This window comes from Manis pentadactyla, chromosome 7 (assembly GCF_030020395.1).
Source record: "Manis pentadactyla isolate mManPen7 chromosome 7, mManPen7.hap1, whole genome shotgun sequence".
NCBI lineage: Eukaryota > Metazoa > Chordata > Mammalia > Pholidota > Manidae > Manis > Manis pentadactyla.
In genome coordinates, this window is record NC_080025.1 from 39,953,008 (window position 1) to 39,965,057 (window position 12,050).

The following is a 12,050-nucleotide window of genomic DNA, read 5'->3' on the forward strand; positions in this document are numbered from 1 at the left end:
GCTGTGGACATCAGCTTTTTTTCTTTCAAGTTTTAAAATGGTATTTTGCATATACATACTTCAAAAGTATAGTCACATTTTGGAGGACACAAATCCAAGAAATCATTGTGATATGTTCTGAGACCTGAATTCAAACACAGAACTATTAAGACAACTTCCGTAAGCCCTCTGTTCTTTGAAGTACCTGCCATTTCTCCTATGCCTCAGAGCCTGAGAGCTGGAACTACTGTTATGCAGCAGCCGAATGGATGCTAGTAAGTGAGTTATTGTAGAGTCACAGAACTGCACATCTTTTAACATGTAGTGGGTAAGTAGGAAAGTGTCAACCCAGCTAGCTTTTAAAAAAATCCTGTAAGAAAATACCCTCCATTTATCCCACTGGTATTTTATCTTTCTTCAAGGTGTTAGTCAGAAATAAACCTACCAAATATTTTCCATACACAGCAAGATGCCCAGACAACCAAAAGCCACCCTCCATATTTCTGGCCTGGGGGCTTGTCAGAATCAGGGCCTCCCGGACCTGCTCCCTCTTGGTGAGACAGGCTGTCCGGGGGCCTCGGGGTGATTCCTGAGGGGTCCCACTGCTTCCCCTGAGATGAGACCACTCAGGCAGAGCTTTTAGCTGAAGCCTTGAGGGTGGCCACGGGTGAAGCAGGCAGGACCTCTCCGTAGGCTCCGTTGCCGTGGTTTGGATGAAGTGGGTGGGGAGGAAGGGAGCTGTGTCGTCCGGCTGAGCTGTGACGCCAGGTGAGCTCTTCTGCCAAATGGTCGCCCTCAACTCACTCGTGACATATCCTGCCTTTAGGTGACGGGGCTTGGGGGCCTGAGAAGCACACCACCAGGCCCACAAAGTGGGTTAAAATATATCCATGAGAATTTGTGACTATGGAAGTCATCACCGTAACTTGGAAGAAGATAGTTGTGACTTAGAAACAAGAGTGTCTGTGATGAAGAGACTCATGAGGCGTCACTGAGGACCTGAAGGTCACACACGGGGTGGCAGCCCCACCGATAAGGCTCGGTGCCATCCAAGGACTGCATCCTCTGCACTGACACTCTTCTTTCTCCCTTACGAAAGGAGTAGAAACAGAGGCTGATAAACACTTAGAAAGCCCCTCATAGGCACGGACCAGACCATCAGAGACCCACCTTGTCTTTTAGAACGCATGCCTTAGCTCACAAGACGAAAAGTATGCAGGAAGTCCTTGGCCACTCCTACTATGATGAGAAAACTCCTAAAAACTGTTACCTGTGGTAGAATTATTTAGGGTATGCTAATCCAAATTAATGCCCGTTTTTAAAATAAAAATGTTAGACAGATGATGCCATAATTTTTTTGGTTAGGGCATTACATGTCCCATATATATGTACATATATATGTAGACTAGCTTACACTTTATACATTTCATCAAATGTGGGGTTTTGTCACCCAAATAGTGGACAAGAAATTAAGGACTGAATTAATCCCAAATGTATACTCTGATAACTCACCATATTTTGAAATAAGTTTAATTGCAGGGACAGGGGAACAGCTGAAAATTTTCCTATTTATCACCCATCTGGAATTGTATCATTGAACTTAGAACAGTAAGTTATAATATTGACAAAATTGAGGTACAGTCTGTTCTAATAATACACACAGAATCCAAAATTGCCAACACACAGTCACTGCTACCTGATGTACAATGTCGCCATGAAAAGGCTTCCCTGGACTGCTGTCGCCGATGCCATGAAGCCCACCCCCAAGGGCAGCTGTGGCCTTGGACTGCAAGGAGCCTCTGGAACTTCACACAGAGCGCCTGACCTCTGCTGAGAACGGGGGGTCCTAGGAGGGCTACGGTGCCCTCCCTTTGGCTCTTAAAGACACTAAGGTGAGCTCGAAATACAAAGAGGAAGAGTTCAACTACCGTGCGGAAAGGCTTACGCCCCCAACCATTTCCCTCCCATCTGTTCTGTTTCTTTTCAGGTTTTGGAGTGGTTTCTTCCTCCTGCTCATCTGAAAGGTTCCCAGGTGCTGAAAAAAGTATTATCACTAGGCTATCACGTTAGAGAATTTTCCCTATACAGAAGAGAGACAGCACCTGACTTCCTGTTTGTCAACACAGCAGACACCCCTCTTCAGGAATCATCTACTGAGGGGGGGGCTGCCGCCTGCTCCCATGTACAGACAGCTCCTGGCTCTGGGGAAGAGAAGGGCTTTCTGTTTAGAACAACTTACAGACAACACACACCAAGAAACATGCAAATGCTACAGAGAATTGGGTGTGCATATTTCATTTCCAACACCGGCAAGGGGAACTTGTTACAAAACACTGATGGGATGGTTTCTGTCACTCATGCTCTTAACTTGAGGGTCTTTGCAACACAAGGGGGCCTGTGAGGGTGTTTCTTCTCCTTTTTATCAGGATTTGCAGTTGGTTCTATGCCCAGTGTTCAGCAATCTGGTAGCTTTGGGCCCAAACAGGCCTCTAGTCTCCCTGCACTTTCTCATCCCTCTGTGAAGAGCCGAGCTCAAACGCTGGAAACCGCGAGGTCTCTGGTGCCAAGATGTCAGAGAGAAAGTGAATCGCACCGGCCATTCCTGCAACACAAAACGCAGGTCTTTTTATGACGGGCACAGGCGTGTCTGAAACAAAGTGCGCTGCACTGCCTGTGCCAGAGGCGCGGGACGGACAGGTGCCGAGGCCCTTACAAACCACCTTGCACAGATAAAGAGCGCTCAGGCTGCCAGCACTTAGTGGAATACGTTTTCTGCACTGTCTTTGGTTTTTAATTGGCTTTGAAGCTTTAATCTCGTACCTTGAAACTTTAAGATGATCTCACAGAATTGTTACTGAAAAAGTTATGGGTGCTGCTATTATGATATTTAACATATGAAAATTCCTCCGCAGAGCCTTTATATTCTTATTCCAAACAAAAAGTTGTATTGCATATCTTCCTTAGGTTTTAAGAATGTTGTTTTAAATTGAATTTTACTTGCTTTTTTCAAACACTCACCCAAAACCACTGCAGCGACCAAGGTCGGACTTTAACCTGGTGCACAGGGGTGCCTGGAAGGGTGGGAAGGCTGCCGGCCAGCGCCAGCCTCCAGGGCCCATCTCCCTCCTCAGTTACTCCCTGCTGGGGTTCTTTTTTTTGAGGTACAGTTGATACATAATATTATATTGGTTTCAAGTACAGTGATTCAACAGTTATCTACATTATTAAATGCCTATCCCCAATTAGTACACTGTCACCACAAAAAGATATTACAGAATTACTGACTATATTCTCTATGCTGTACTTTCATCCCCATGACTAATTTATATGATAATTGAGATTTTATACCTCTTTATCTCCTTCACCTATTCACCCACCCACCCAAACCCTCCCCCATGGTAACCACCAGTCTCTTTTCAGTATCTGTGGGTCTATTTCTGTTCCGTCTGTTTTGTTTTTTAGGCTCCACATATAAGTGAAATCATATGGTATTAGTCTTTCTCTGCCTAGTTTATTTCACTGAGCACAATGCCCTCTAAGTCCATTCATGTTGTTGCAAATGGCAGGATTTCTTTTTTTTTAATGGCTGAATAATATTCCACTGTGTATATGTACCACCTCTTCTTTATCCATTCATCTACTGATGGACACTTTGGTTGCTTATATAACTTGGCCATTGTAAACATAGGTGTGCATGCATCTTTTCAAGTAAGTGATTTTCTTTTTTTCTGGTAAATTCCCATAAGTGTAACTGCTAGGTCATATGGTATTTCTATTTTTAGGTTTTTGAGGAACTTCCAAACTGCTTTCCACAGTGGCTGCACCAATTTATACTCGCACCAACAGTGTAGGAGGGCTCCCTTTTCTCCACATCCTCGCCAACATTTGTTGTTGTTTGTCTTTTGGATGGCGGCAATCCTTACTGGTGTGAGGTGATATCTCATTGTGGTTTTGATTTGCATTTCCCTGATGATTAGTGATGTGGAGCATATTTTCATGTGCCTCTTGGCCATCTGTTATGTCTTCTTTGGAAAAGTGTCTATTTAAGTCCTTGGCCCATTTAATTGGATTATTTGTTTTTTTTTATTGTTAAGGTATATGAGTTCTTTATGTATGTTGGATATTAGCCCCTTATAGAATATATCACTTGTGAATATACTCTCCCATACTGTAGGTTGCCTTTTCACTTTGTGGATAGCTTCCTTTGTTGTGGAGAAGATTTTTGGTTTCATGTAGTCCCACTTGTTCATTTTTACATTTGTTCTCCTTGCCCAGGGAGATGTATCTGAAAAGAAATTACTCATGCTTATGTTGAAGAAATTTACACCTATGTTTTCTTTTATGGTTTCATGTGTTACATTTGAGTCTTTAATCCATTTTGAGTTTACTTTTGTGTACGGTGTTAGTGATCTAGTTTCATTCACTTGCATGCAGCTGTCCACTTTTCCAAACACCAGTTACTGAAGAGACTTGTCTTTTTCCCATTTTATATTCTTGCCTCCTTTATCATATGTTAATTGACCATACCCATGGGTTGATTTCTGAGCCCTCTATTCTGTCCATTGATCTATGGGTCTGTTCTTGCACCATTTCCATACTGTTTTAATCACCATAGCTTTTCAGTATAGCTTGTGAGCAGGGAGCATGATACACTCAGCTTTGTCTTCTTTCACATGATTACTTTGGCTGTTTGGGACCATTTGTGGTTCTCTATAAATTTTAGAATTCTTTGCTATGGTTCATTGAAAAATGCCATTGTTATTTAGATGGGGATTATATTGAATCTGTAAATTGCTTTGGGCAGGATGCCCATTTTGATAATATTAATTCTTCCTATGAGTGTTCCATTTATTTGTCTTCTTCAGTTTCATTCAGCAGTGTCTTATAGTGTTAAAAGTACAGATCTGGCATTGTGTTGGTTAGGTATATTCCCTGGTATTTTATCTTTCTTATGCAATTGTACATGGAGTTGTTTACTTGATTTTTCTTTCTGTTAGTTAACTATTAGTATATGGAAAGGCAACAGATTTCCATATATTGATTATCTGTCCTGCAACTTTGAGAAATCCAGTTATTGGTTATAATAGTTCTTTTTCTTTTCTGCTTTGTTTATTGTTTCTGTTTTAGGGTATGTTGTTTTGATCCCAAGTGTTCAAATGGGGAGTTATTTCTTTTATTAAGTTATCATTGATATACAATCTTCTGAGGGTTTCACATGAGCAACATTGTGGTTATTACATTCACTCATAATATCAATTCCCCTCCACCCCACTGGAGTCACTGTCCATTAGCGTAGTAAGATGTTAGAGTCACTACTTGTCTTCTCTGTGCTATATTGTCTTTGGCGTGACTACCCTACATTATGTGTGCTAATCATAATGCACCTTAATCCCCTTCTCCTTCACTCCCCATGCACCCTCCAAAACTCCTTCCCTTTGATAACCACTAGTCTCTTGGAGTCTGTGAGTCTGCTGCTGTTTTGTACCTTCAGTTTGCTTTGTTGTTACATGCCCAAAATGAGTGAATTCATTTGGAACTTGTCCTTTTCCACCTGGCTTATTTCACTGAGCATAATACTCTCTAGCTCTATGCATGTTGTTGCAAATGGTAGGATTTTTCTTCTTCTGGATGAATAATATTCCATTGTGTATATGTACCACATCTTCTTTATCCATTTATCTACTGATGGACACTTAGGCTACTTCTATATTTTGGCTATTGTAAATAGTGCTGCTATAAACATAGGGGAGCATATGTCTCTTTGAATCTGGAATCTTGTTTTCTTAGGGTAAATTCCTAGGAGTGGAATTCCTGGGTCAAATGATATTTTTATTTTTAGTTTCTTGAGGAACCTCCATATTGCTTTCCACAATGGGAACTAACTCACATTCCCACCAACAGTGTAGGAAGGTTTCCAGTCCTCCATATCCTTGGCAGCATTTGTTGGTTGTCTTTTGGATGTTGGCCATCCTAACTGGTGTGAGGTATCTCATTGTGGTTTTCATTTGCATTTCCCTGATGATTAGCAATCTGGAGAATCTTTTCATGGGCCTGTTGGCCATCTGAATTTCTACTTTGGAGAAGTGTCTGTTTGGATCCCTTGCCCAGTTTTCAATTGGGTTATTTGCTTTTTTGGGTGTTGAGAAGTGTGAATTCTTTATATATTTTGGATGTAAATCCCTTATTAGATATGTCCTTCAAGAATATATTCTCCATACTGTAGGATGCCTTTTTGTTCTGCTGATAGTGTCCTTTGCTGTACAGAAGCTTTTTGGTTTGATGTAGTCCCATTTGTTCATTTTGTTCATTTACTTCTGTTTCCTTTGCCCGAGGAGACATGCTCAGGAAAAAGTTGCTCATGTTCATTTTCAAGAGATTCTTGCCAATGTTTTCTTCTAAAAGTTTTATTTTTGCATGACTTACATTCAGGTCTTTGAACCATTTCAAGTTTATTTTTGTGTTATGAAGTTAGACAGTAATCCAGTTTCATTCTCTTACACATAGCTGTCCAGTTTTGCCAACACCATTGGTGAAGAGGCTGTCATTTTCCCACTGTATATCCATGGCTCCTTTATCGTATATTAATTGTTCATATATGTTTGGGTTTATATCTGGGCTCTCTAGTCTGTTCCATTGATCTATGGGTTTGTTCTTGTGCCAGTACCAAATTGTCTTGATTACTGTGGCTTTGCAGTAGAGCTTGAAGTTGGGGAGCGTAATCCCTCCTGCTTTATTCTTCCTACTCAGAATAACATTGGCTATTCAGGGTCTTCTGTGGTTCCATATGAATTTTATAACTATTTGCTTTGGTTCACTGAAGAATGCTTTGGTATTTTGACAGGGATTGCATTGAATCTGTAGATTGTTTTAGGCAGGATGGCCATTTTGACAATATTAATTCTTCCTACCCATGAGCATGGGATGCATTTACATTTATTGGTGTCTTCTTCAATTCCTCTTAAGAGTGTCTTGTCATTTTCAGGGAATAGGTCTTTCACCTCTTTGGTTAGGTTTATTCCTAGGTATTTTATCCTGTTTGATGCAACTGTGAATGGAATTGTTTTCCTGATTTCTCTTTCTGCTAGCTCATCATTAGTATATAGGACTGCAACAGATTTCTGTGAATTGATTTCATATCCTGCAACTTAGCTGAATTCAGTTATTAATTCTAGTAGTTTTGTGGTGTATTCTTTAGGGTCTTTTTATGTACAATATCATGTCATCTGCAAACAGTGACCATTTATAACTTCTTCCTTACCAATCTGGATGACTTTTATTTCTTTGTGTTGTGTGATTGCTGTGGCTAGGATCTCCAGTATTATGCTGAATAAAAGTGGTGAGAGTGGGCATCCTTGTCTTGTTCCTGATCTTAGAGGAGAAGCATTCAGCTTTTCACTGTTAAGTATGACGTTGGCTGTGGATTTGTCATATGCGGCTTTTATTATGTTGAGGTACTTGCCCTCTATACCCATTTTGCTGAGAGTTTCTATCATGAATGGATGTAGAATATTGTCAAATACCTTTTCAGCATCTATTGAGATGATCATGTGATTTTTGTCCTTCTTTTTATTGATGTGATTTATGATTTTGATGGATTTTTGAATATTGCACCATCTCCTGGCATCCCTTGAATAAATCCCACTTGCCCATGAGGGATTATCTTTTTGATGTATTTTGAATTTGGTTTGCTAATATTTTGTTGAGTATTTTTGCATCTATGTTCATCAGGTTTATTGATCTGTAATGTTCTTTTTTTGTGGTGTCCTTGCCTAATTTTGCTATTAGAGTGATGCTGCCCTCATAGAATGAGTTTGGAAATATTCCCTCCTCTTCTACTTTCTGGAAAACTTTAAGGAGGATGCATATTAGGTCTTCACTAAATGTTTGATAAAATTCAGCGGTGAAGCCATCTGGTCCAGGAGTTTTGTTCTTGGGTAGTTTTTTGATTACCAATTCAATTTCATCCCTGGTAATTGGTCTGTTCAGATTTTCTGTTTCTTCCTGGGTCAGTCTTGGAAGGTTTAATTTTTCTAGAAAGTTGTCCATTTCTTCTAGGTTATTGAATTTGTTAACATATAATTTTTCATAGTATTGTCTAATAATTCTTTGTATTTCTGTGGTATCTATTGGGATTATTCCTTCTTCATTTTTTATTCTGTTTATGTGTTTAGACTCTCTTTTTTCCTTGATAAGTCTGCCTAGGCATTTATCTATTTTGTTTATTTTCTCAAAGAACGAGCTCCTTGTTTTATTGATTCTTTCTATCATTTTATTCTTCTCAATTTTATTTATTTCTGCTCCGATCTTTATTATGTTACCCCTTCTACCAAGTTTGGGGCTCATTTGTTCTTCTCTTTCTAGTTTCATTAATTGTGAGTTTAGACTGGTCATTTGGGATTGTTCTTCTTTCCTGATGTAAGCCTGTATTGCAATATAGTTCCCTTTTAACATGGGCTTCACTTCATCTCACAGATTTTGGAGTGTTGAGTTGTTTCATTTATCCTCATATATTGCCTGATCTCTGTTTTTATTTGGTCATTGATCCACTGATTATTTAGGAACATGTTGTTAAGCCTGCATGTGTTTGTGGGCTTTATGTTTTCTTTGCACAATTTGCTTTTAGTTTCATATCTTTGTGGTCTGAAAAGGTGGTTGGTACAATTTCAACCCTTCTGAATTTACCGAGGCTCCTTTTGTGGCCTGTATGTGATCTATTATGGAAAATGTTCCAGGTGCACTTGAGAAAAATGTGTATCCTGTTGCTTTTGGTTGGTGTTCTGTAGATGTCCGTTAGGTCCATCCATTCTAATGTGATGTTCAGTGCGTCTGTCTCCTTACTTATTTTCTGTCTGGTTGATCTGTCCTTTGGAGTGAGTGAAGTGTTGAAGTGTCCTAAATGAATGCATTGCATTCTATTTCCCTCTTTAATTCTGTTAGTATTTGTTTCACATATGTAGGTGCTCCTGTTTGGGTGCATAGATATTTATAATGGTTATATCCTCTTCTTGGACTGACCCCTTTGTCATTATGTAATGTCCTTCTTTGTCTCTTGTGACTTTCTTTGTTTTGAAGTTTATTTTGTCTGATACAAGTACTGCAACACCTGCTTTTTTTCCCCTATTCTTTGCATGAAATATTTTTTCCATCTCTTTACTTTTAGTCTGTGTATGTCTTTGGGTTTGAAGTGAGTCTCTTATAGGTAGTATACAGATGGGTCTTGCTTATTTATCCATTCTGTAACTCTGTCTTTTGATTGGTGCATTCAGTCCATTTACATTTAGGGTGATTATTGAAAGATATGTACTTATTGCCATTGCAGGCTTTGGATTCATGGTTACCAAAGGTTCAAGGGCAGCTTCTTTACTATCTTGCAGTCTACCTTAACTCACTTATTACACTATTATAAAACAGTCTGAAGATTCTTCTTTCTTGCTCTTCTTTTTCTTCCTCCTCCACTTTTTATATGGTAGGTGTCATATTCCGTACTCTTTGTGTATCGTGACTGACTTTGTGGGTAGCTGATTTAGTTTTGCATTTGCTTAGTAATTAATTGGTTTACTTCCTTTACTGTGGTTTTATTTTCTCTGGCTAGAAGCACTTCCATCTAGAGCAGTCCTTTCAAATACACTGTACAGATTGTTTGTGGGTGGTAAATCCCCTCAATTTTTGCTTATCTGGAAATTTTTAAATCCCTGCTTCAAATTTAAATGATAATCTTGCCAGGTGGAGTATTCTTGGTTGGAGGCCCTTTGGTTATATTGCATTAAATATATCATGCCATTCCCTTCTGGCCTGTAAGGTTTCTTTTGAGAAGTCTGATGATAGCCAGATGGGTTTTCATTTATATGCGCTCTTTGCCATTTTAGTTATTATGTCTTGGTGTTGTCTTCCTAGGATCCCTTGTTTTTGGAAGATCAGTGCACTTCCATGGCCTGAGAGACTATTTCCTTCCCCAGACTGGGGAAGTTTTCAGCAATTATTTCCTCAAAGAGACTTTCTCTCCCTTTATCTCTCTTCTTCTGGTACCCCAATAATGGAAATATTGTTCCGATTGGATTAGTCACACAGCTCTCTTATTATTCTTTTATTCCTAGAGATCCTTTTTTTTCTCTCTGTGCGTCAGCTTCTTTGTATTTCTGTTCTCTAATTTCTCCTCCATTTACCACTTCCTCTACCTCTTCTAGTCTGCTTTTAAATCCCTCCATTGTATATGTCATTTCAGATACTGTATTTTTCAGAGTGTCTATATCTCTTGAATTCATCCCTTAGATCTTGACTATTTTTCTGTAGCTCTGTGAGCATGTTTATGATTTTTAGTTTAAAATCTTTATCAAGATCGGTGATTTCAGTTTCACTTAGCCCTCTTTCTGGTGTCTGAGGGATTTTGGATTGAACAAGGTTCTTCTGCCTTTTCATAATCCTACTTGATACTATGAATAATAGCTTTGTGTAGGCAGTGCCCTGTACTGCCCAGAAGCTCTACTCTCTGGAGCTGCCCAGCACCTGGAGCAACAGCAAGGGGTCACCGAGTGGCTCTGGTACCTGCCTGAAGGGAAGAGCTCTTTTCTGCTTTCCAGTTGCAGTGCCTGCCTCCACTGCCAGGGCCAGTGGGCTGAGCATGCAGGGAAGAGCCTCTGTTCTTTGCCCTTGTAGCTGCCCTAGACAGGGCTGCCCTTTGGCTGGCCTGGAACAACAGTATGGGCAGCAGGTTTGCCATCCAGTGCCACCTGGGAATCAGAGTGGCAGGCTTTGTAATGCAGTGGGGTGCCTCAGCACTGTGTTTCCAGCAAGGAGGATGGAGCACATAAAGCCCCTTAAAGTTCCCAATCTGCTGGGCTGAGTGTTTCTGGATGATTTTGTCCACCTATCTTTTCTCTTGAGCAGCAATCTCTGTGTAATCCTTGCCCCTTTAGCAGCCCTCTTGCTGTTAGGAAGTCTCTCAGGCTGCCTACCTTTCTTCTTCCTGGAGTGGCCGGTTGTGGGTATCTGTTCTCCACAACCAGCTGGAATCTCATTCTCTCTGACTATTCCACCTGTCTTTGCTTTCCAACCCCACTAATCTACAGAGCAGAATGTAATGTGGATTCATGCTCCTGGAGCAGATCTCCATGGGTGGGTGTTCAGCAGTAATGGGTTCTACTCCTTCCCCGCTCCATTTCTCTTTCTCCCACCAGTGAGCTGGGGTGGGTGGAGGGCTTGTGTCCCACTGGATCGTGGCTTTGCTACTTTTCCCTTCTCCATGAGGTCTTCTCTTTTCCCCAGATGTAGGCCTTTTGTTGCAGTCTTTTTTCTGGTTGCTCTTTCAGAATTAGATGTATTTGCTGTATTTTCATGTTATATGTGGTGTTTGGGAGGAAGTTTCTGCCTCACTTCTCATGCCACCATTTTTTTTCTGGTTCTGTCAGGTTTTTGGTGTAGTCTTTAGGGTTTTCTATATATAGTATCATGTCATCTTCAAGCAGTGACTGTTTTACTTCTTCATTACCAGTTTGGATGCCTTTTATCTATCTTGTCTGACTGCTGTGGTTAGGACCTCCAGTACCAGTTGAGTAGAAGTGGTGAGAATGGGCATCCTTACCTTGTTTCTGATTTTAGAGGAAAAGCTTTTAGCTTTTTACTGTTAATTATGATGTTGTCTGTTGTTCTGTCATATATGGCCTTTATTATGTTGAGATACTTACTTCTATACTCACTCTTTTGAGAGTTTCTATCATGAATGGATGTTGAATGTTGTCGAATACCTTTTCAGCACCTATTGAGATGATCGTTTGGTTGTTATTCTTCTTTTTGTTAATGTGGTGCATCACACTGATTTACTTGTGAACATCGTACCATCCTTGGATGCATGAAATAAATCCCACTTGGTCATGATGGATGATCCTTCTGATGTAGTTTTGAATTTAGTTTGCTAATATTTTTTTTTTTTTTTTTTTTTTAGATAATTATTTTTTATTGAAGGGTAGTTGACACACAGTATTACATTACATTAGTTTCAGGTGTACAACACAGTGATTCAACATTTATATACATGATAATTCTAAGTACCAGCTATCACCATACCAAGTTGTTAC

The 12,050-nt window shown here is 40.0% G+C and overlaps 1 protein-coding gene across 3 annotated transcripts in view; it reads right to left on the minus strand.

Moving 5' to 3' along the window:
• Nucleotides 1-1,493: 1,493 nt before the first annotated feature.
• LANCL2 (LanC like glutathione S-transferase 2) overlaps nucleotides 1,494-12,050 on the minus strand; it is a 240,610-nt gene continuing 230,053 nt past the window's right edge. For all 3 annotated transcript variants that reach the window (XM_036910340.2, XM_036910339.2, XM_036910338.2), the window contains one exon: nucleotides 1,494-2,581. In XM_036910340.2, coding sequence (XP_036766235.2) covers nucleotides 2,469-2,581 — 113 coding nt within the window. In that variant the 3' untranslated portion in view covers nucleotides 1,494-2,468. The remainder of the gene's footprint in view (nucleotides 2,582-12,050) is intronic.